A 25909-nucleotide genomic window follows, 5' to 3' on the forward strand; every position below is an offset into this window, starting at 1 on the left:
CTCCTTGGGACACGTATCATGTCAAGGAAGGGCCAAGCTTGACCTCCGTAGCTGTATTCCTAGCTCTAACCTCCTCACGAAGGGGCTGAAACATTGATTTAATCCATGTGTCCAAGCGTGTCATCCTCAGAACTACTAGCTGGGTGGTAAGTGTACATTTCATTTCAGTTTTTCTGAAAAAATTTTTGTTAAAAAAGAAAAAGTGGCCAGGCGCGGTGGCTCATGCCTGTAATCCCAGCACTTTGGGAAGCCAGGGCAGGTGGATCACCCAAGGTCAGGAGTTCGAGACCAGCCTGACCAACATGGCAAAACCCCATCTCTACTAAAAATACAAAAAATTAGCTGGGCGTGGTGGCGGGCACCTGTAGTCCCAGCTACTCGGGCGGCTGAGGCAGGAGAATGGCATGAACCCAGGAGGCGGAGCTTGCAGTGAGCCGAGATCACGCCACTATACTCCAGCCTGGGCGACAGAGTGAGACTCGGTCTCAAAAAAAAAAAAAAAAAAAGCATTTATTTCTCAGCAATTATATATTTCTGACTTATTATCTTGTTTTATATTTTGGCCTACACATTACCAGAAAGTAGTGTTATTTCCTACAATATTCTTGAAATAATAGGCCAGAAAGGATATCATCCTTTTTAAAAAATAAGCATAAAGAACAGTCAAGAAACAGTCCAAAAAGCAAAGTGATGGCAGCATTTTCAGTTACACAAAAATACCCACTCTTCAAGTAGATTTGGAAGAATCAGTTCTTAATTCAGGAGCGAATTGTTAAAGTTTTATGTAATTTAAAGTTAACAAGGAAATATCAAGTTTTTTCTTGTCTAAAAGATTCCCAATATACCTCTAAAATCTACCATTATCTGCACTGAAGGAGAAAAGCAATAGTATGATTCATCTTAATAACAAAAAAAGCAATATCAGTATCCTATCTTTTTAGCTAAATATTCTAAGAATGCAGTGAATTGATTTTCATAAGCCAGTCAAGTACAGCATTTATTGGATTTATTACGCATTGTACCAATTTTTCCTAGAAAATGAGCTTCTCTGCTTGTGTTTCACTTAAACTTATATTATTATTCATTGAGTACCCAGTATATTAATTATTTCTTTAGTACCCTGACCACTTGATAAATACCAGAAGACACTAAGACACAGGTGACAAGTTGAGGGAAGACTGACTAGCTTCATAATGTATTCCTGATAATCTTCAAGAATGGAATACATAATCTTACTTAGGATGAGTTTTGTGTGTTTGATTTTTTTTTGCCTCCATCAAAAATCAATATCTTTTGGCATTAGCTAGAATAAAGACCTATAGACCTTAATATAGAGGCTCGATTGATCTTCAGTCAGTCTGCAGAGTAAATACAGATAAAAACAGAGATGAAAATAATGCCTTTAATGTTGTTTTACCTCTAAGAAGATGAAGCAAGAAAATATAATGTTTTGAATACTGACTATTGTATAAGTTTACAAATTCAATTTGCAAAATATATATATATATATTATCTCAACCCAGGGAATCTGTTTTAAAGTATGCTGCTCATTCCTGCAGCAGCCACAACTTTCCCTCCCACTTTAGATTTTGAGGATATTTATATCAAAATCCCTGAATGTGGACCTAGGGAAACATTTTTCATTTTCACAAGGTGGCTTCAGTTTGACATCTTAATTATCACAAGCCACTTCAGAAGAACCTCCAACTTCCCTTCAGTCTCTCCTTCCTTATTTTCTTTCTAAACTTCCCCATTCTCAAAGAAATGGTCTTTATAAAGAGCACAATTATCATCAGAGCGGGGAGAGCATTTCTCTTTTATTCCTCCCATCTTTTCATGACTTATTTTTTTTTACCTTATCAAAAGGAGTAAAACATATGTCACCAAGTCTTCAAATATCCAAGTAGAAAACACTAGTGGTGAGCACTACAGAACAGTGTCTAATAGGAATCATCAGAGCTGTATGTGTAATCTGCAGTTTCCTACTATTCACAGTGAAAAACACGAAAAGAAACTGAAGATAATTTTCAGAGCATATTTATGTAACTCAACATGTCTAATACATTGTCATTTCAACATCAAATCAGTATAGAAATTACTAATGAGATATTCTAGAATCCTTTTCCTACTCAGTCTTAAAAATCTGCTGTGTATTTTTAAATTTACTTTTATTATTATTATTTTTCTGAGACGGAGTCTTGCTTTGTCTCCCAGGCTGGAGTGCAGTGGCTCAATCTCGGCTCACTGCAACCTCCGCCTCCTGGGTTCAAGCAATTCTCCTACCTCAGCCTCCCAAGTAGCAGCTGGGATTACAGCCATCCACCATCACGCCCGGCTAATTTTTGTATTTTTAGTAGAGACGGGATTTCGCCATGTTTTCCAGGCTGGTCTCAAACTCCTGACCTCAAGTTATCCACCTGCCTCAGCCTCCCAGAGTGCTGGGATTGCAAGCGTGAGCCACCACACTCAGCCTCTGCTGTGTATTTTAAACTTACAATACAACTCAATTCTACTTTCAAGTGCTCAGAAGCCACACGAGGCTGGTGGCCACCCTATTGGACAGGACCTAGGAAAGAAGTGACAACCTACTATTTTTGTTCCTCCTTCAAAGAACCAAGCAAATGCTGGGGTCCATCTATTGAATCTACTAAATTAAATGGTTTAAACCATAAAAATAAATACAGATAATTTCATAAATTGTTTACATTTCTCTAGGTTAAGGTTTATAATTTCCAATTCCTTTCTGTCTTTACTAGTCTTACCCTACAGTTCAGGCAAAGTTATACAATAGAAAAGAAAAGATAATCACAAGCTTTTTGTTGCTTTCTTTGTTTTTCCTTTTTCCTGAATATGTCCAAGAAATTAAGGGGCATATGCTTTGTTTTTGTATCACTTAATTTCTCGCATCATTTTACTACCTTTCCTCCTCCCACCCCAGGCTTATTTATGTTTGGGGTGGTCATACCAGATTTTAAAGTGGTCAGTCTTGGCCAGTCAGAGCTATCAGTGAAAGCATACACTATAATTAAAAGTAAAACTATTATTTGTCAAGGCAATGTAACGTACAATGACCCAGTGAGAAGAGAAGAAGACTCTAGTCTTGATTCCCCGCTTCCTTCTCTGTAAACTCTCTTCCTGCTCTTCTTTACACTTCAGGACATTGAGATGAGGGTCAGTTGGCGTCCTGTGTTTGAAAGCATTTTATAAACATGATGCGTCATATAATGTTTTATGAATGTCCTACAATGTCTTGTGTTTATTATTTTTATTCTTTGTGAACACAAGTGAACATGTTGAACTGGTTATTCTGGCATGTAGGGCTATGGTTTAACACTCTTGGATGTTGAAGAGATGTTCTCCTAAACGCTACAAAGTGTGGGTAAACCAAAAGGAACTAGGATAGGCAAAAAAAAAAAAAAAAGCATGCCTTCCTATTTTTTTCTCAAAGTGTTAAACAGATGACAATTATCAGCTCCTACAAAGAAAAACAGGAAGAAGAGAGCAGATGATCTTCGCACCTTCACCAGTGACTACTTCAGTCCAGCAAGCTGCAACTACTCCTGGATTTCATTCCTAAACCTATCATTCTGGAAATTCCCGTTACAAATTTCCTCATTTACAAATTTGCATCGGGATGTGCTGGGGTTGTGTTTTTTTTGTTTTTTGTTTTTTTTGGTTGGGGGAGGGGATATTGCACATAAACAGGACTGGCCTGGTAACTGGGGACGCAGGGTCAGGTCTCATTCTCCACTGAGTCATCTGACAGCCATGTTTTGTCCATCTGGGCCTCGATTTATTTATTCATAAGAATGAAACTAATCACCATTTTCTACTTTCTTTGCAATAATGCTGCTAGAATAATTAACAATAAATAGAAAATACTTAGAAAGTACCCTTGAGGAAAGAAATACTAAGGAATTATTAATCCATCAAAGCAGAACTAAAAAATACTGGGCACGGCTGGGCGTGGTGGCTCCTGCCTGTAATCCCAGCACTTTGGGAGGCCGAGGTGGGCGGATCACGAGGTCAGGAGATCGAGACCATCCTGGCTAACACGGTGAAATCCCATCTCTACTAAAAATACAAAAAAAAAAAAAAAAAAAAAAAGCTGGGTAGTCCCAGCTACTCGGGAGGCTAAGGCAGGAGAATGGCGTGAACCTGGGAGGTGAGCTTGCAGTGAGCAGAGATCACGCCACTGCATTCCAGCCTGGGCAACAGAGCAAGACTCTGTCTCAAAAAAAAATAAAAAATAAAAAAATAAATAAAAAAAATATTGGGCACTTACTCTCCTATGTGAAGGAGGAGTTAGCCATTTTCAAAATTTGCTGCTGTGGAGGCCAAGTACGCCCTTCCCCCTTCAGGTCAATGTGTGTTTCCAATGTCCCACTTATTAGAGCCCAGGGGACTGTGTAGGGTAGAAGGGGAGGATCAGAAAGGAGCCTGAAGTCCAAAAGTGGATAACAAACTTTGGCTTAAGTTGATTTCTGTAATGGCCCTGAATTTTAGTGATCAATTTATCCAACCGTTAGTGTCCTTGGGTAAAGAAAGTAAAATGAGGTCAAACACACCGTTGTCCATAGGAATCATCAGTGCTTTGACTCTGAGCATTTTTCTGAATATAAAGTTCAAAACACATGAGTCAAGGCAAGAATTTCTAAAATCAATAACTATTAGTCACCTCTCATGCCCTGCTATAGTACTTTGATACTCAAAGGTGTCCAATGCTATTGATATGTGAAGTTTCTGGTTTAAGGGGCTATGGAAACTTTCCGTTTACTACAGTTCTGGTGCTGTGGAAACTGAAACACACATATGTATGCACACGCAGGCATATGCACACACACACACATTTCCCTATTGCCACAATTTATTCCAGTATAGAAATGAGTAGAAGAATATCAGAAAACAGGGAATTGCATTTACCTTATTAGTGTTTGAGTCTAAAACCCTTTTGAATATACAATAAAACATAAGTGTAAATCATTCCTTAACATTAAATTAGGTTTTGGAGTATTAGGAAGGGCCACAAAGGGGAAACCAAATTTAAGAATACTCAGAAGACATCTCTCCAAATATTTTGTAAGACAAAAGATTTCACCTCATTATTTAATTTACTTGTCAGTAAAAAGCTATAAAACCTCAGTCTTATGATAAAATTAAATAGCAGCAACAGTAGACTTTATGAACACCCGAGGTGCATTGCTTCCAGCATCTTTCCAAAGAAATCAAGATACTGAAATCCTGTCCAGCACTTTCCTCTAAAAGCGTCCTTGCATTTTTAACCCAAACCAAAATCTTCTGTTACTCAGAAGATTGTTTCTTTTTCATTAGATTCATCTAGTAACTACCTGCTCATTAAGTAAGTGACATCCGTCTAGAACAGGCTGCCCAAGAGGCAACAAAGCTAATGCAGAGGGTTACAGGCTCTGAAAGGCAACACGAAGAAGACAGAAGGAAGGATGAATGGTAGAAGGTGGAGGAGGGAGAGATGGAGGAGAGCAGGCAAAACTCAGGAAAGTCAAGTTTCACAACTGGGTTAAAAATCATTACAGAAGCAGTTTAACCTCTCTCCCCGCCCAGCAGCTGCCTGTCCTCTCTGCCTAGTTGCCTTTCTCAGGAGCTGCCCATTTCTCTTAAGAAAACAAGGGAAAGTCCTGAGCATTCTCAGTACGTCAGGTGCCTTCACTCTCATTAACCTTAAAATTGGTTTATAAATGGTAAAAGAGTGAGTGTAATTAGTACAAAGTATGATAGGAATTTCTAAACTCAGTACAATTTAAGCCCAGGAAAAATGACTAGTTCTGTAAAGCGTGTGTGTAGATATGCATTTTTAATTGCATCATTATGCTGTATCCCCTGGACTGAAGTAAATACAATAATTACAATGTGGAAGTGCACATAATGCACTTTAGAGAGGGGCGGGGCATGCACATCTGTGATCTACACCATAAGGAAGTAACACACGGTCAAGTTTTGAATGGCATACTGATTACCCCGCATTAGAAAAGAGGGTATAACTTCTGAGAACAAACATACCCCAATGTGAATGTGTACCTGCATTTTTCATGACAGAATAATGGGTGCACATGGTAATTTTGAGGCAAAAACGTTTACATCACTGGTAATATCTTATTTAAGGACCCATTTATTATTTTGGTATACTATAAGCCATGACAATATTAGTTTTTTTTTTATTTTTTATTTTTTTGAGACCGAGTCTCAATCTGTTGTCTGGGCTGGAGTGCAGTGGTGTGATCTTGGCTCACTGCAACCTCCACTTCCCAGTTCAAGTGATTCTCCTGCTTCAGCCTCCTGAGTAGCTGGGATTACAGACACGCACCACCATGCCGGGCTAATTTTTGTATTTTTTTTAGTAGAGACGGGGTTTCACCATGCTGGCCAGGCTGGTCTTGAACTCCTGACCTCGATTGATCCACCCGCCTCATCCTCTCAAAGTGCTGGGATTACAGGCATGAGCCGCTGTGCCTGGCCAATGACAATATTAGTTTAAATGTAATAAAGAAATTTCCTCTACACTAAGTTGTCAAGAAAATCTTCACTTTGAAGTTGGAAACAAAGGCCCACGAACCACAGCAGAGAATTACCTGTGCTATTTATCAGGAATATGTGGCCCTATTTGTCTCTTACTTCTGAATTCCTGGCATAAGTAAACCTGTGATCCCATCTTCACAAGAGGCCAGTGACTTGATACAGCATAGGCCTTCCAACCCTTCCATCACCGACATCGGGGATGCACCAGGATTCCCATCCCGTCCAATTCTTCAACTTTCCCCCAATAGCTGGATCTTTAAGAACCCCAATTCCTGCCTGTGAACATCTGGCAAACTGACAAATTTACATAGCTCCTTTGTGGGTTCTAGAACATTTACGCATACTCAGACTTGCAATGCAATTCAAGGTTCTCATACCCTGACTCTTGCTAAAACAACACTGCTGGAAACTAGATACTAAGTCCCGCCCCCACACTCTTTTTAGAGACCTTGTAACTAGCTGGTCATACATTTTCAATGACACTGGCCAAAGAAGAGTGAGGAAACTGGAAGTCATACAAATGATATGAATAGCAACCAGGAAGACATGGAACATTTCATTACTGGGTCAAACTAGATTAATGCGTTGCTTTATTTAGGTTTCTCTGTGAAACAGAAAACCACCCAACCTGTAACTCAGGACTGTCATGACCCCAGCTTCCACTCTGTTTGTGTAGGGGGTCTTCGACTTCCTCCACCACAAACCTCATCTGCTTCTGATACAGACGTGCTGATATATGGCAAAAGTCAAACTAGCCCCCAATCAAATGATCATCTTAATCAGATCGGAAGAGAAAATTTCAGGAAGATCTAGGCTTATGCTTATAGCTGCAAAATTCTAAATATGTATGGCAGGTCCTAGAATTTAGCCTAGTGCATATAGAGCTGTAAATACATACTTGTCAAAGTAAAAAAAAAATGTAAAAGCATTCCATTACTAAGTATTTCTCACTGACCGTATACAGGGTCTTACCATAATAGAATAGAAGCTTGTTTTTGGAAGCTACAAAAACATCCACACCCAATGAGCAGCTTCCGCCTCCTTCAAAGTGATCCTCCAAATGCTACAACAGGATTCAAACTCCATCATTCATCAGCCTACTTGTCTAACTTCTCAAAAACTTCCTTCAGAACCAGTTAGTGCATGAGACACTAACCATATCTTTAGTAAATAAACAATTCCTGGCTTTATACATTTCCTGCTTTATAATCCTGCATCTTTGTTTAAAAAGCTAAACCGGCTGGGCACGGTGGCTCACGCCTGTAATCCCAGCATTTTGGGAGGCCGAGGGGGGTGGATCGCGTGGTCAGGAGATTGAGACCATACTGGCTCACACGGTGAAACCCCGTCTCTACTAAAAATACAAAAAAATTAGCCCGGCGTGGTGGCGGGCGCCTGCAGTCCCAGCTACTCAGGAGGCTGAGGCAGGAGAATGGTGTGAACCCGGGAGGCGGAGCTTGCAGTGAGCCGAGATCGCGCCACTGCACTCCAGCCTGGGCAACTGAGTGACTCCGTCTCCAAAAAAAAAATAAAATAAAAAAAAAAAGCTAAACTGGAATTGCATGGTCACAACTCTCATTCGCTGATTTTGCTTTGAATGACTAAGCTGTTACCCCAAATCAAATCTACCATTCAAAATATTTCTATGACTAAGGTTATGCCAATGAACATCCATAAGCCATTCCAGAACTCCAAGAGCAGCTTGGGATGCAACTTTGTTGGAATAAGCTTATAGGTTCCCACGTGGACAACCCTGATTGGGCATCAAGCTCATACAATTCTTGATGCCTGAGCAAGATCCACCCCAACAGTTTACTGTCATATTTCATGAGACCCAGAAGAATGTTTAAGCAGCTTTCTATCTGAGCAACAGATCATGGTAGCATAAGTTTTGCTGATACATATTTCCATTTCTTTGTAACAAAACATAAGAAAAATCTTTTTTCTTTTTTTTTTTTTTTTAAGACAGAGTCTCGCTGTGTGGCCCAGAATGGAGTGAAGTGGCACAATCTCGGCTCACCGCAAGCTCTGCCTCCCGGGTTCATGCCATCCTCCTGCCTCAGCCTCCCGAGTAGCTGGGACTACAGGTGCCCATCACCACGCCTGGCTAATTTTTTGTATTTTTAGTAGAGATGGGGTTTCACCATGTTAGCCAGGATGGTCTCGATCTCCTGACCTTGTGATCCACGCGTCTCGGCCTCCCAAAGTCCTGGGATTACAGGCGTGAGCCACTGCGCCCGTCCGAAAAATCTATTTTTAATTTTTCTTAAAAGAATAAGAAAACCTAGTGTTTCATATAACTTATTCAACTTTAATATCTTGGCTGAGAATGCATGCATTCAGTGAAATGTCATCATCGAGCACTTTTAACAAAGAAGTACTTACGCCATGATGCCTGAGAGGTGAAACATTTCAGCTGTGATGTAGGACAAATAACTGTACAGGAAAACAAACAGTGGCTCGATCACTCGGATATTATGGGTGAATCGAGTAGTAAATGCTGCTATAAAGCCCAAGAAGATGCCAATCAGCACCCCACCGATTCCCACTACAAAGAAGTTGGCGATTCCTGCAAACACATCAATGGTCTCAATGGTTTTCATCTGGCAAAACGACTTGAACAAGTTGTACAGGACCTGCAGGAAAAAGAAAACACCTTGTCAAGACCCTTTCCCATTTCCCCATTGTCACTCTGGGCACAAACACATCTACCTGGACTTCTAATAAGGACATTTCTTCTGTGTACCCAAGTAGGAAAGTGACAATCATTGTGTATTCATTTGTCTCATATTTTAATACTGTAGCTTTAAACTAACCAAAAAACCTTTCAATAAAAGTGAGTTGTCAGGGAATTTATTTCTAAAAGTAAGGGAGAGGCAATTTCAAAGTTATTGCATAACTTATTCCAAAAACATTATTTTTTCCAGATATCATCTGAAAGATTATTTTAAAATATTTGTTTGCTATCCAGCACACCCAGCTCATGTTACCATTGCTTGGTAAGTAATATGACAGCGAGAAAGCTTATCAGTGCTGCTGTGAACACATTTACCTTATAAGGTCCTATTGTGGAGCCACATGACAGAAGGGACCTACGCATCAGGACAGGTACCCAAGATGAGTCAGTCACCCTCCCAGTCACCAGTTCCTCACTCCACACTCCACCTCCTCTCCCCGCCCACACATACATGTCTGGTGTAACTGAGACACACCCAAAGGAATTTTCTTCAAGCAAAGAGGCAGCAAACTCATATGTATGTGTGTGTGTGTGTGTGTGTGTGTGTGCATCTGCTGAAACTTCATACATATTTTGTAAATGAAACACTAGGTTTTCTTATTCTTCAAGAACAATTAAAAATAGATTTATCTTACATTTTGTTACAAAGAAATGGGAAGGTACATCAGCAAAACTTCAAGCTGTAATGAGACTGCTCTGTTGTTCTTTTTTTTTTTTTGAGTCTCACTCTCACTCAGGCTGGAGTACAGTGGCGTGATCTTGATCTCAGCTCACTGCAACCTCTGCCTCCCGGGTTCAAGCCATTCTCCTGCCTCAGCCTCCCAAGTAGCTGAGATTACAGGCAGGCGCCACCACACCCGGCTAATTGTTGTATTTTTAGTAGAGATGGGGTCTCATGATGTTGGCCAGGCTAGTCTTGAACTCCTGACCTCAAGAGATCCACCCACCTCGGCCTCCCAAAGTGCTAGGATTACAGGCATGAGCCACCACGCCCAGCCTGTTGTTTAGTTCTTTACATAGTCTTGGTTTAAGGAAGGCTTCAAGAATGTCGGGCACTTCATGTCTGGTGGACAATATGCTTTCAACTTGTGTCTGGGGCCACTCAGCGAACTGAAATGGAAAGTCATGGCTGCAGCCCCACCACTTTCTTTTCATAAGAGAAGCAAGTCAAATACCAGCCAAGCAGGTGGACTGCTTCTTTTTTCACTGTGATATTTACAACTCTGGGAGCACCTGGAATCTCCAGGAAAACAGACTGATAAGGACGTTAGGGAGAAAGGCTGTGCTACACCCTCATTTGGGTTCTGAGAAACTCAAAACTGATCCCATTTGTTCAAGGTCAAATGACACAAAATGTCACAGGCAATATTAGCATCCAAGTCTCCTGACCTCCTGATAAAGTTGTTCAAGGTTCAATCATGGGAGAGTGAAGTCATACTGCCTGGTAAGCAGTGTGCGGCCTGGCAAATGCCATCTCACTTTTTTTACTTCACTTTGTGGTCATAGCCTACCACAATATGGGTTTAATATGTTATTCTTTCCTCCTTTCTACTGGATTGTAAGCTCCTTGTGATCAATTAGCACCTTATTACAATTTACATCTTCCAAGTTGCCTAGTAGATGGCAATAAATGTCTGTTGGCTTTGAAAAATAGTGGATTATTCCCTAGGAAACAGTGAACATTTCCTTTTCCCTAATTGTTGGTGTAACACTCAAGATCATTTGCCATCCTACCACCAAGAAATGACTTCAGAGAAGAACAAAAGAGACTCATTCTCCTGAAAACTTAAATATTCTAAAGGCATCATTGTTTGCCAGACAGAGAAGAAAATGGCTCCATGTAGTACCCACTTCCACTTTGAACCTGCTGTCAGCATCGGTTTTCATCGGCATCAACACGCCACAGTTACTTCCTGAGACAGGATCACAGATGTGCTATATATACCCCTTGCCTCCAAACAGCCAAAGGCAAAAGGGGCAGTCACCAGTGTTCCAGAGGAGAGGCAGGTTTCCCAGCCATCTGCTTCTGCATGGACAGCCTCTCTCCAGGGCCACTCAGGCACCACAGTTCTGTCTCCGGCCTCCAGCCTGCACCTAGGAAGCTCATCTCTTCTTTGCTCTAATCCCACTGCAGCCACTACGAGACCTACTTCCTTCAAAGGCTGCCACTCCATTTTCACATCAGGAAGGCCTCATAGTCTCAAAATACCTGGGACGCTTTTTTTTTTTTTTTAAACTGCTTTCTAACACACTTCAGATTGCAAAGGATTTCATCACTCTTCCATAAAACACACCGTGTTTATTCACTCCTGCTCCTGGTTTCCTTTCCTTGTCCTTTCTCTTGCTGGCAACCTGCACCTAAATCTAGGGAACCTTTACCTATCTTCTAAGGCACAGCTGAAGCTGCTGTTGCCCCCAGGAGCCCTCCTGGACCCCTCCAGCCTTTGCAAATACCCAGCTCTCTGACCTCCTGCACCACAGATGATCTCCCAGAAAATTCAGCATCTTGTACTGTTGGTGCTGAGTTTTGAGTGAGTGCCTCATGTCCCCAACAAAACTAGAAATTCCTTTAGCACAGAGCTGAGTCTCCTTCTTCTTTTCCTCCCTCTCATCTCTACACCCTAGTCCATCCCAGTGCACTGAAGAGTTCTCTGAGGGAAGCCCAGGTACTTCTTCCACAGATTAACGGGCATCTGCAGCTGGGTCGCACATTCCTAATCCTTACAAAACTATTTTCCTGGCAACTTAATGCATCAAATCTATCAAAGGTACAGCCAGTCTTAAATCCCCCCTTAGACTCTGCAAAGAGTTAAGATGGGTCACAGGCACTGTACTCTCAGCACATTGGGCCAAAGCTCCATTTTGATCCTTCTCCTGCCTGAGATGCCACGGCAGTGTCAGAGCTAATATCTCAGGTAGAAGCGTTACCTTAACAACCAGAAAGCTTTCCACAACCTCCCACCTGTTTTACAATGAACCTGATACCTAGTTAGTGATCAGCACGAGATAAAATTCTTCTGGTTACAACTGGCCGAAACCACATACTTAGTTCATTCCAGTTAAATCCTTTCATTGTATTATGAGGGAATCTATGCCGAAAACTGTTTTAGAATTTTAATTTACATAGGTATATGTGTTATGTGTATATATTATGTATGTGGGCTACAAATGACTCTAGTGAGTCGGTGCAAAGTTGGTCTCCCCTTGACACTTTATCCTTAGATTAAAATGTCAGTGATACCTATGTACTAAATTCTGTCATGGGCTAATTTGACAGCTTTAAAATCTTTCAAATAATCAAAGCTATACTGCTTAATGATATATTTAAATTGCAAACATATATATATTAACATTAGGAGTTATGAACTTTGAACTTTGATTTTAAAAGCACACTAATTCTGTGAAATCATATAAAGCAAGGGTGCAAATTATACAAATACAGTCGTCTATCAGAATGGCTCTGTCTCAGAAAAAAAAAGGTTCAGGTAATTTCTTCCTGTATGAAACATACAGGATAATCATTTTGCATATGAAATTTTAGAACTATTCTGCTGTTTGCAAAATCAAAATTAAGATCCAAGTGGTCACTGCTTACCCTCCATCTTCCTAAAGTTACTTTCCACTCCACAGCACACAGTGACTGGGCCTCTGGGGTCCATTACTGGCTTCTCTCTACAGAGCCAGCTCTCCTTATCCAAGCCCGGTTATGAGCAGATGGAGGAAACTCTTTAAGTCTTCTTGGAAAATTTATTAGAATATTCAGCGGCTGCATTAACATGTTCTAGAAATAATCTGAAAAATCTTTGCCTAATAGGGCAATTTTGGAAAGTTTTCATGCAACATTTATTCTAACGGAAAACACCACAATCCTATTTAAAAATCACACCTTTATTTTTTTCAATTGTCATGTCTCTAGTTACTTCTAATCTACTACGGCCCTGTACAATAGCATGAAGTGTTTGATCTGCATTTCTCTTGCTTTGAGACATTTTCATGCTAAGTTTTCTTCGCTTCAGCTTTTCTAGCTCAATGTTGAATTTATCATAATTTGGGAAAGGAGTTAATGGCACTAACCTACCATGTTACCCATCCTCGAGATTATATACTGTGACAATGAATTTTCTCCAATTAACCTCTATTCTTCTATCTGCAACTCCTAGTGACTCATCGTTTTTGCCGTATGCATCATGGTCCATATTTTTAATACCTTCCCAAAGTCCATGAGTTCCTTAAACTAACCCCTATTCTTCCATCTGCAACTCCTAATGACTCATCGTTTTTGCCGTAGGCATCATGGTCCGTATTTTTAATACCTTTCCAAAGTCCGTGAGTTCCTTAAACTAACCCCTATTCTTCTATTTGCAACTCCTAGTGACTCACAGTTTTTGCTGTATGCATCATGGCCCATATTTTTAATACCTTTCCAAAGTCCGTGAGTTCCTTTAACCTCTCCTACAGATAAGCCTGAATGAATGAATCAAAGAATCTTCCACAAAACATCTCCACCTCTATTCTTTGAAGGTACCTGACTAGGAAATAAAATTAGAATTTTTGACACCATTGTTCTAATTATTCTTAACACACGCTCAATTCAGTACAGTACTCAGACAATTCAGCGAGAGAAACGTCTAGTAGTTTATTCTTTGGCAAACCTGTGGGCATGCCCTGATATCTTGTGGGTCTGGCTTTGAGAGTCCATGGACTCTCAGCCAGGGCAAGTAAGTTACCAAGGGAGGCTCTTAGATATGAAACCACGACAGTGGTTCTGACTGACAGGCTCTGGCCATTCCTTGATAAGAGCTTCCATCTCAAAGCACCAGCCAGGGCCTTGCTCTGTCTGTGCCCTTCTTCTGAGTGGAGTGACAAGCTCTCACTTTGGCCGCCTGCCTTCCCTGGGTAAGCCCTCCCTTTCTTTCCATAAAACCACAGTTGTGCCTCCATGCCTCCTGAGAGGAAGCACAGGGTGTGTGTCTGGATGGCCTGCTACCTTTGCATACTCTAAACAGTGACTTAGCCAGACCCTATCCTGAGATCTGATTCGGGACAAACTCAAAGAATGGACCACTGAGATGTCTGAATAAAAATTTGATCAGAGGTGGGAAAGCAGTGTGGAGGCCTGGTGTGTCATTCTGAAACGAATTTGACTCTACTGAGCTGCCCTGGAAGGACTGCAACAGGAGCTTTTATTTCTTTGTAAAGTTCCCTTTGCACTAAATAGACTTACTCCAGGAATTTCAATTCAAATGTCCTCAGTCTCCCTCGACAGGGTAAAATTTACATATCGAGCATAAGTCAGAATGGAAAACTTCATGCCTTCTGCCTCTGGAAATTAGAATGTGTTATAAAATGTCTCTACTATTATGGCAGTTTCCCAGTTAAAATTTAATATTGCTAAGTTAATGACTACTCAGTTCATGAATAATGGAATATATGAACTGGATTTTGTTACTTAAGTGAGGTAACTTAGCTGTCTTAAAATATCTATACTACAAATTGTGATCGATAAATTATCTTCTATATAATAATGTTCACATGAAGTTAATGGATGTCCTTAGAGATGACATTTTATTCATTCTGAGGATTTGCTTTTGCAGTAGAATACAGGCTAACAGAGAATAAATCGGTTTCTATGTAGACTTTTATTTTATTATTATTATTATTATTATTATTATTATTGAGATGGAGTCTCACTCTGTTGCTCAGGCTGGAATGCAGTGGTATGATCTTGGCTCACTGTAACCTCCGCCTCACTGGCCCAAGCGATCCTCTCACTTCAGCCTCCCAAGTAGCTGGGATAACAGGCGCTCACCACCATGCCCAGCTAATTTTTTTTTTTTTTTGTATTTTTAGTAGAGACAGGGTTTCACCATGCCGGCCAGGCTTGTCTCGAGCTCCCGACCTTCAAGTGATCCGCCTGCCTCAGCCTCCCAAAGTGCTGGGATTATAGGCATGAGCCTCTGCACCCAGCCTACTATGTAGACTTTTAAATGAGTCAGGAATGGCATTTTAATGATAAGAGCAAATGGAGAGGGAATTAAAAATTAAGTCCTTTAAACACAGTCTTTTTCTGCCTCGCTTTTCTTATCTGAATAATGGGAGGAATGCCTGTTTCATAATTTGTTATAGAGACCTGAGCACAAAGTGAGCATTCACGAGTTAGTGGCTATCATTACTGTCACCTTTACTACTACCGAGCTGTGGCTAACAGAAAACAGCATCATCAGTGCTCCCTAACTGATTTATCAATCGAGCATCACTTGAGTGTCTTTAACTGGTGGACACAGAGCTCTTTGGAGGTATGTGGGTAAAAGGAGAGGCTTTCTCATCCCTTCTCTCAACCCTTGCCTGTGTTCAGAGGGCAGGGTAGAAGTAAATTCTGCTAACCTTAAGATCATAACAGCCCCTGACTCTAATTATATGTAATCTAAGAGAGAATTACAAATAATTTGTGCCTTCTGAATAAATACTCATTTATGAGAAGGTTATGAGGGCCAGAAATGTGCTGGTTGAGTAGTAACAGAAAGTGAGCAGTGAGCGTGTGACAAAAACTTTCCGTAAAATCATTAACATGATAACTAAAGCATCCCCAGATAGAGAATGGCACTTAGCAGGTATTATCATTTCACCTGTGTTATATACATTGGATACTGACAGTATTACTTCTCACAAAGAACTCTGGGATCTGAAGGCTTTTAAGTTATGATTGAAGACCATCATTTTTGAAAATGCCAAAATGATAAATCATCAGAGTTGCAAAGGCCAAAATCATATGTTCCTCTGGCATGAACAGGGCCTTGTCGGCACAGACCAGCTACATATTTTGTGGGGCCCCGTGCAAAATGAAAATGAGGAGGCAGTTTTATGATAATAAATAAATTATAAATAATAAGTTTAAAAGTATTAAGAATTATAAGACAGTGATGTCAGAGCATTAAACCAAGTGAAGGGCCCTGGGCAATTGCTCATGAAACCACCCTGTGTGCAGGGTCTCGCCCCTGCCAGTTGAGGTGCAGAGAGCCACTGCAGGTGGCTGGGCAGCCCCCACCTGTTGGAGTCATGCAGTGTGAATGTGACTCACCACTGTTACTGCATCATTCAGCAGGGACTCTCCAAAGACCAGGATGTAGAGTTGCTCATTGACGTGAATGTTCTCAAAGACAGCAAGCACAGCCACAGGATCGACAGCTGAGATTAAGCTGCCAAAGAGCAGGTTCTGGAGCAAAGTGATGTCGCTGAGGCCGAATGCTTCGATCTGGCAGATACCAAACAAAGACACCCCAATGCCAATGGAATTCCAAAGTGTCCCTACCACAGCATACCAGAAAATGGTGCCAATGTTCTCAAAGAATGGGCGAGTGGGCATGAAATAGCCGGCATCCAGCACGATGGGTGGGAGGAGGTACAAGAAAAATACATCAGTCTTCATTGCAGGGGGAGACTTCTCATCAACACCAAAAATAATCCCACCTAGTAGAAGTCCAACCATTATAAGAAGGCAGCTCTCAGGCACTATTGTGGGCAACTTGTGATACAGATGGAAGCCTGGTAAGGAAAAAATAAAAACACACAACTTGGATTATGGAGGAATTTCGGAGACAGGAAATTGGTTCTCTTTGATAGAACCAGTGGGTCCTATTTCACCATCTCCCAAGTCAGTATCACTGTCTTTACAATGGCTTCCCAGATTACAATGCAAACCAGAGGTTTCCCCTAAAACTATTCATGAAGCACATGTAGACAAAAAATTAATGTTACATTAAAATTGGAGTGCTATAGGTACACATTATCTACATTGTACAGATTTTATTTTTTCTAAACCCCTACTGAGATTTTCTTCAATATTGGAACTGTGGAAATGGAATAACACAATTTTATTATTACTATTTTATTTTTATTTTTTTGAGATGGAGTCTTGCTCTGTCACCCAGGCTGGAGTGCAGTGGTGCAATCTTGGCTCACTGCAACCTCTGCCTCCCGGGTTCAAGCAATTCTCCCTGCCTCAGCCTCCCGAGTAGCTGGGATTACAGGCATGCACCACCATGCCTGGCTAATTTTTGTATTTTTAATAGAGACGGGGTTTTGCCATTTTGGCCAGGCTGGTCTCGAACTTCTGACCTCAGGTGATCCGCCCACCTCGGCCTCTCAAAGTTCTGGGATTACAGGCATGAGTAACTGCGCCCGGCGCAATTTTATATTGGAAACAATTCAGTGATTTCTAAAACACTTTCAGATGTAACATCTCATTTCATCCTCATAAAAACCCTAATGAGTAGGCAAGGCAGTTATTTTCATGCTTTGTAAAAATTTAAGCAGGAATTGAAGCTGAAAGTGATCCAGGGTCTTATTACCAAGGTGGTTGGGTCACAGCCCATTTTTAGATTACTACTCTCATCTGTGGCATTCAGAAACATTGGCAATTTATTTATTTTTAACGTCTGATTCTTGCATTTGGAACACTGAGTAGGTTTAATATTTGAGACGTTTGCTCCTTCAGAGACAACCCAATCAATTCGTCAGGATGCCTCAAGAAACTACTCTATGAGGGATATAAACATGCCATGATCTCTAATCTCACATAGTTCCCAATCAAGTTCCCAAAATGTATTTATGACTTACTCTAATACAAGGCAAAGTGTGGTCAAGCCCCAGCCAAGTGCTATGGAAACAGAGGAAGAGGAAGTCTGCTTAGGAAGACCCAGAGTAGGGCAATATCCGGGCAGGGCTTAAAAGACAGGCATTAAACAGAGCCATAAAGGAGCTTCTCTAGTAAATGGAAAAATGGTGGGAAATATCCATCTCTTAATTCATGGTAGAGCCCGTGTGGCTTTAAAACAGAGAACATTTTAGGAGGAGGCCTGGAGGGAAAGAGGAGAGGGATGTGGGTTGGGCCAGCACATGGAGGCAACGTGGAAAGTGACTTAACACACGAAGGTCACTGGACAGAGCTTAAGTTTGGAGCGCACTTATTTGCAAGACAACAGCAATCATCCTTCAGGCATTCAATACGTTTTAGAACTAAAGCAGAATATGAGAATGCTACGCTTTGGCGGTCCCCCCTCTAAAACTTAGGTGTTGCCAACGTGATAGCTGTAAGAGGTGGATGGAGCCTTTAACGGGTGATTAGGCCATGAGGGCTCCTTCCTCATTGGTGGGATGAAGGCCCTCACAACAGAGGCTTCTCACAGCCTTGCTGGCTGGTTTGCTCTTCTGCTCTCACATGCCCTCTGCCTTCTGCCATGTGAGGCTGAAACAAGAAGGCACTCACCAGACACCAAATGCCAGTGCCCTGAGCTTAGACTGCCCAGCCTCTGGAACTGTGAAAACATAAATGTTATTTATAAATTATCCAGTTGTGGTCTTCTGTTATATAGCAACAAGAACAGAGTAGGACAGAAATTTATCTGAATTATAGAAAGATAATACAGTCATGTATTATCATGAATGTACAGTCATGAATGTGGTAACATTCAATGTTTCAGTGAACAATTGACCACACATATGATGGTGGTTCCATAAAATTATCATGGAGCTGAAAAATTCCTGTTGCCTAGTGACACCTTTATGATCCTGACCCTCTGTAGACTTAGGCCGATGTGTATGTTTATGTCTTGTTTTTAAACAAAAAAGTTTAAATATCAACAAACTATTTTTTAATTTACAAAGCTTACAGAATAAGGGTATAGGCCAGGCGTGGTGACTCACACCTGTAATCCCAGCATTTTGGGAGGCCGAGGCGGGTGGATCATCTGAGGTCAGAAGTTTGAGACCAGCTTGGCCAACATGGTGAAATCCCATCTCTAGTAAAAATAAAAAAATTAGCTGGGTGTGGTGGCGGGTGCCTGTAATCCCAGCTACTTGGGAGGCTGAGGCAGGAGAATCACTTGAATCCAGGAGATGGAAGTTGAACTCAAAAAAAAAAGAATAAGGGTATAAAGAAAGAAAACATTTTTGTGTTGCTGTACTGTACAATGTGTTTGTGTTTCAAGCTAAGTGTTATTACAAAAAAGCCATTTTTAAATAAATTTAGCATAGACTAATATACAGTGTTTATGAAGTCTACAGTAGTGTACAGTAATGTCTAGGACTTCACATTCACTCACCACTCACTCACTGACTCACCCAGAGCAATCTCCAGTCCTGCAAACTCCATTATAGTAAGTGCCTTATACAGGTATACCACTTTTAATCCTTTATACTACATTTTTATGATGCCTTTTCTATGTCTAGATATGTTTAAATACATAAATAATCATTGTTGTGTTACAGATACCTACAGTATTCAGTACAGTAACATGCTGCACAGGTTTGTAGACTAGGAGCAATAGGCTGGTAGACGACATCATATAGCCTGGGTGTGTGGTAAGCTGTACCACCTAGGTTTGTGTAAGCACACCCTATGATGTCACACAATGACAAAATCGCCTAATGATGCATTTTGCAGAACGTATCCCCTTTGTTAAGTGATAAATGACTATTAAAGTGATAGAATAAGTCCTTAGATACTTACAGTCACAGAAGTTTTAGTAAGTAAATCCTTAAGAGCTTACAAACAGGACTAAACCCGTAGCACTAAACATTTTGTGAGCCAAAGCAATATAACTGTATAAATTTGAAAAGGTTTAAAGAACTGTTAAATAATAAAGTGATCATCTGTATGTTGAGCATTCAAATCTAGCTTTATTTTAATATTTATACTACAGAAGGCTCCAATAATTTGTGAGGACTAAATGTATTCAATGGGTGCAGCTGCTCTTTACCTATGACCTCTGGCAAGCCCACTGACCTCACTGATAAATGAGGAAATAAAAAAAGTTCCCTGAAAACCATGTCTCTGTTCCCCCAAGCTGACTCCTGCTTCTATGTGCACCTGCTAGTGTGTGATAAGAGTCAGCCAGAGTGAGACTCCGTCTCAAAAAAAAAAAAAAAAAAAAAAAGAGTCAGCCAACAGCAGCATCTCCAGTCCCCTAATATCCAAATGCAATCACTTCCTTTCCTTAACGCGGTAGCAATCTGGGGGTTTCTGCCATGGGCCTGCAGCATGCCATCGGAGGACTGCCCCCTTACTTGAAACTCAGCCCTCCCGCTCTCTGCCTGTGATTGTGGAAAGGTTCCTAACATGCCCAGGCCCCACCTACTCATCTGTGAAACAGACACAAATGCACCTGCTGGGTAAAGAACTGTACCTATAACCAGGCAGTCAACTGCACAGTACTTACCACTGTGACTCTAACATCACAAATGCCTCCAAATTTTAGTTGCCTTCCCCTCCTATATGTAAGAAGGCAAGAGAAAACAGTTTTAAAGAAATGCACAGAAGCCATAGGATCCATGGAGACAAACAGGAAAATGGATGAGGACTGGTTTTGGAGGCTCCCATTTCCTCTTTCACCTTTTTCTTTCCTTTCACTGACCCAGCAGCCTCAGAGACCCATGCTTTCACATGGGGTGCTGCTCTTCTTGCTGTATCAAAAGGACATTCTCATTCCTAAGGTTGGAGAATGGAAACCAGGGAAAAGAGAGAAAGGAAGGAACAGAAACTGCTGAAATGCATCACAGAGGCCAATGCACCTGCCATGCTCAGGCAATGAGACTGATGCTGACCAGAAACTCGGGCAAGCAGAAACAACGAAGAAGCAGCAAATAAGACATGGCAAAATAAATGCAGGATGCAGTTAGAATGAAGACCGACCAGAACACCATGCCAAAGGAGGCATGAAGGAAGTGAGGCAGAGGAAAATCCAGGGGTAACAAAATCAGAGAGGAACAGCAACAAACCCAGGGACCCATGTTGAAAAAAATAAGATGGTTTCATGTTTTCAAATCTGTACTCCTTTCTTTTATGAGTACTCGGGTCATTCAGAATTGACCTGAATGATCCTTTCTTAAAGTAGGACAGCAGTTACTGAGTTTGCCAAATTGTTTCATTGGCAAGAAGAGATTAAATGAAGGGCGATCACACAAGATCTTAGTTCAGTGCTTTTTGGTGAACATAAGCAGAGAAACTGTATTGTGTAACATGCTCTCTGATGGCATAAAAGATTTTCTGGGCAGGTGTCTGTGCTTTTACGAACTACCAAAGTAAAACTCATCAGCTAAGTAATTAGTGACAACAAACAAAAGAAGGCTTCTTAAATTTCATTGTTCACAGAATAAAATAAACATTACAAATGTGCATGCATTTATGGCTTTTCCTCCCCCAAGTATTTCTTGAAGAAGAAGTGAACTTGAATAGAGAAAATCTGCTTTCTTGGAATCATCATCCTACCTGATATTATCAAGAAATATATCAGTTATTGGGAAAAAATGTATCAGTCATTGACAAATATATCAGTTATTGGGGGAAAAAAAGCAAAGGAATTTTTGGATGACTTTTACAAGGCTGTCCACGAGCTACTGCAAGTACGACCTACTGTGTAGTCCAGTGGTTGGCCAAGTCTTTTCCGTTAAGGACCAGATAGTAATATTTTCAGCTTGTTGGCACAGAAGATAAGACAAGGGCACAAATCATAACACAAGATAGAAAGTGATAAATGCTATTAAAAAGGAGATGAGAAGTGGGGGTGTGAGGGTTCATTGAGAAGCAGAGACTCAAGAAGACTTCATGGAGGAGGTGGCATTAAGATTGCTGGATGTGGATTTTCCTGTTCCAAGGAGAAGGAAGCCAAGCACAGGTTTGAGGAAAGGCTGGGCGCCATGGGAAAGAGGTGCATGACTGGCCTGGTTACGAGGTGCTTGGGCTGCAGGGGAGCAGAGGGGAGGGCTAAGCCAACAGGAAGAAGCTGTATCTCTGAAGAGCTGCCTCTGTTCTCTGAGCATGTGGGAGCTAGTGAAGAAACCTCAGAACCACACTGTCTTCTGCCCATGGAGTGACAGGGAGAAGTCCCTCCCAAGAAACAAAAGAACCAGAGATTGGATTTGGGTAAAAGCAGATCAAGGCTGCCCAATAAGTTAAACCAAACAGATGTGATTAACCACTAGTGAAAATAAGTATGTTTTCTTTAGTCAACACTTTCTTTTAAAATGTTGACTAAAACATTTAGGAACAGCCCAACTTTCAAATGGATCCATGCTTGATCCCATAGAGTCTGGAAAAAGCCAGCCAGAACAAGAAGAGACGAATGACAGAATGTGACTATTTAGCAATAAAAAAGAACTCCTACATATAACAACAACAACAACAAAAACCCTTATCTTTTGCAGATAGCACATAATATTAGAAAATTCAAGCAAAGCTTTATACATCAAGAATATTGAGGCATTATATATGATCGAGAAAAAGGGGAAGCCATAAAAATTATCAACCTCATTCAATCATTTTTGTCATTCATTATGCATCTATTGAGACTTCAGGTGCTGGGGTGTAGCAATGTGTTAAACAAAACCCCTGCACTGGAGAGCTGCAGGCTAGTGTGGGAAATAGAAAATAAGTCAGTCAGCCAATAAAGACACAGTAGCACGCAGTGATGAGCACTGCAGACAAAAGCAGAGAGCAGTGAGAGAATCCTTTTGATTGATGAGAGAATCCTCTTGATGGATATTTTGCATCAATGTGCTCAGGGAAGCCTCATTGGTGAGTGACACCTGAACAAAGCCCTGAATGAAGTGAAGCCCTGAATAGTGAAAGAACTTTCCAGAGCAGGGAAGAAAAGAATAAGGGGACAAGCCCTGAGTTGGGAGCACCTTGAGCAAAGAGGCTACTCTGGCTGGAGCTGGGAGAATGAAGCAGAACAAGGTAAGAAATGAGGACAGAGGGACAGAAAAATGCTAGAGCCTGCAGAGCCTGTGGCCCTGGGACAGAAGTTGGTTATTTCCTGAGAGGCTTTTGAGCAGAGGAATGTCATGACCAGGTCCCCACTGTTGAAAACACTGCTGCCTTTGAAAAACAGAAGCAGGCAGGCCAGTGAGGAGTCTTTTTCAGCAATCCAGGAGAGGGCTGAGAGTGGCTTCCAACCATTAAAGTGGTGGTGAGTATGACAGGAGGGGGATGGGGGGTGTATTGTAACAGGTGCTCCAACAGAATGTGCTGCTGACCTGGATGAAGGATGTGAGACAGATGATCAGGGATGAATCCATAGTTTGAGGTTCAAACAAATGTGTAGAATGGGATTATTTACTGAGATGGAAAGCAATAGGAAGGCAGAAAATTTTAGGAGAGAAACTCAAGATGGTAAACGCCAATCAGAAATCCTTAAAAAATACCATGGAGCTTAACAAATTGATAGCATGATTTAGCTAGAAGAAGTGGCAGACGATTTCTAGGGAGCACTAGAGAAGAGCCATCACTTCTCAGAGTATGATGCCACACTCCCCCACACCACTGCTAAACACTTCGCCATATGTTCTTATTAACCCCATAATGTATCTCAGGGATGAAATAGTAAATTCACACAATGATGTACGGAGGTACATGAATGTCATATAAAGTAAGAAGCTGTACAACAATAAGGAAAGAAAGCATAATTTAACCAGTGTTATCAGAAAAGGCAGATAGAAATAGCAAACACATACCTACAGGTTTCTTTTTAACTTCCACAACTGTGGAAAATTCCATGAAGGTCAAAGAGTTTAACATTAAACAAAAATAATCTAAAAAACAGAAAATAATTCTTTTTTAATTATTTTTTATTTTACTTTAATTTCCGGGATACATGTGCAGAAGGTGCAGGTTTGTTACATAGGTATACATGTACCATTGTGGTTTGCTGCAGCCATCAACCCATCATCTAGGTTTTAAGCCCCACTTCCATTAGGTATTTGTCCTAATGCTCTCCCTCCTCTTGCCCCCCACCCCACCAACAGGCCCCAGTGTATAATGTTCGAGTCCCTCTCTGTGTCTATGTGTTCTCATTGTTCAACTCCCACTTATGAACAAAAACATGCAGTGTTTGGTTTTCTGTTCCTGTGTTAGTTTGCTGAGAATGATGGTTTCCAGCTTCATCCATGTCCCTGCAAAGGACATGAACTCATTCTTTTTTATGGCTGCATAGTATTCCATGGTGTATATGTGCCACATTTTCTTTATCCAGTCTCGTTGATGGGCATTTTGGTTGGTTGGAAGTCTTTGCTATTGTGAATAGCGCTGCATGCAACAAACACACGTGTGCATGTGTCTTTATAGTACAATGATTTGTAATCCTTTGGGTGTATACCCAGTAATGGGATTGCTGGGTCAAATGGTAATTCTGGTTCTAGATCCTTGAGGAATCACCACACTATCTTCCACAATGGTTGAACTAATTTACACTCCCACTGACAGTGTAAAAGCTTTCCTATTTCTCCACATCCTCTCCAGCATCTATTGTTTCCTAACTTTTTAATGATCACCATTCTAACTGGTGTGAGATGGTATCTCGGGGTTTTGATTTGCATTTCTCTAATGACTAGTGATGATGAGCTTTTTTTCATGTTGTTGGCCGCATAAATGTCTTCTTTTGAGAAGCATCTGTTCATATCCTTTGCCCACTTTTTGTTGGGGTTGTTTGTTTTTTTCTTGTAAATTTGTTTAAGTTCCTTATACATTCTGGATAATAGACCTTTGTCAGATGGAGAGACTGCAAAAATTTTCTCCCATTCTGTAGGTTGCCTATTCACTCTGATGATAATTTCTGCTGTGCAGAAGCTCTTTGGTTTAATTAGATTCCATTTGTCAATTTTGGCTTTTGTTACAATTGCTTTTGGTGTTTTAGTCATTAAGTTTTTGCCCATTCCTATGTCCTGAATGGTATTGCCTCGGTTTTCTTCTAGAGTTTTTATGGTTTTAGGTTTTACACTTAAGCCTTTAATCCATCTTGAGTTAATTTTTATATAAGGTGTAAGAAAGGGGTCCAGTTTCAGTTTTCTACATATGGCTAGCCAGTTTTCTCAGCACCGTTTATTAAATAGGGAATCATTTCCCCATTACTTGTTTTTGTCAGGGTTGTGGAAGATCAGATGGTTGTAGATGTGTGGTGTTATTTCTGAGGCCTCTGTTCTGTTCCATTTGTTTATATACCTATTTTGGTATCAGTACCATGCTGTTTTGGTTACTGTAGCCTTGTAGTATAGTTTGAAGTCAGGTAGCGTAATGCCTCCAGCTTTGTTCTTTTTGCTTAGGATTGTCTTGTCTTTTTTTGTTTCCATATGAAATTTAAAGTAGTTTTTTTCAGTTCTCTGAAGAAAGTCAATGGTAGCTTGATGGGGATAGCATTGAATCTATAAATTACTTTGGGCAGTATAGACATTTTCATGATATTGATTCTTCCTATCCATGAGCATGGAATGTTTTTCCATTTATTTGTGTCCTCTCTTATTTCCTTGAGCAGTGGTTTGTAGTTATCTTGAAGAGGTCCTTTGTGTCCTTTGTAAGTTGTATTCCTAGATATTTCATTTTCTTTGTAGCAATTGTGAATGGGAGTTCACTCATTATTTGGCTGTCTGTCTATTATTGGTGTATAGGAATACTTGTGATTTTTGGACATTGATTTTGTATCCTGAGACTTTGCTGAAGTTGCTTATTAGGAGTTTTTGGGCTGACGGGATGGGGTTTTCAAAATATACAATCATGTCATCTGCAAACAGAGACAATTTGAGTTCCTCTTTTCCTATTTGAATACCCTTTATTTCTTTCTCTTGCCTGATTGC

General features: G+C 40.7%; 1 protein-coding gene across 1 annotated transcript in view; it reads right to left on the reverse strand.

The window, feature by feature from the left end:
* Positions 1-25909, reverse strand: part of SLC9A2 (solute carrier family 9 member A2) — a 90862-nt gene that overhangs the window by 36207 nt on the left and 28746 nt on the right. Inside the window, exons 2-3 of the mRNA XM_003811672.6 lie at positions 16368-16831; positions 8938-9188 (exon numbers count right to left, since the gene is read on the reverse strand). Of these exons, the coding sequence (XP_003811720.2) occupies positions 8938-9188; positions 16368-16831 (715 nt within the window). The remainder of the gene's footprint in view (positions 1-8937; positions 9189-16367; positions 16832-25909) is intronic.

This window comes from Pan paniscus, chromosome 12 (genome assembly GCF_029289425.2).
Source record: "Pan paniscus chromosome 12, NHGRI_mPanPan1-v2.0_pri, whole genome shotgun sequence".
Lineage (NCBI taxonomy): Eukaryota > Metazoa > Chordata > Mammalia > Primates > Hominidae > Pan > Pan paniscus.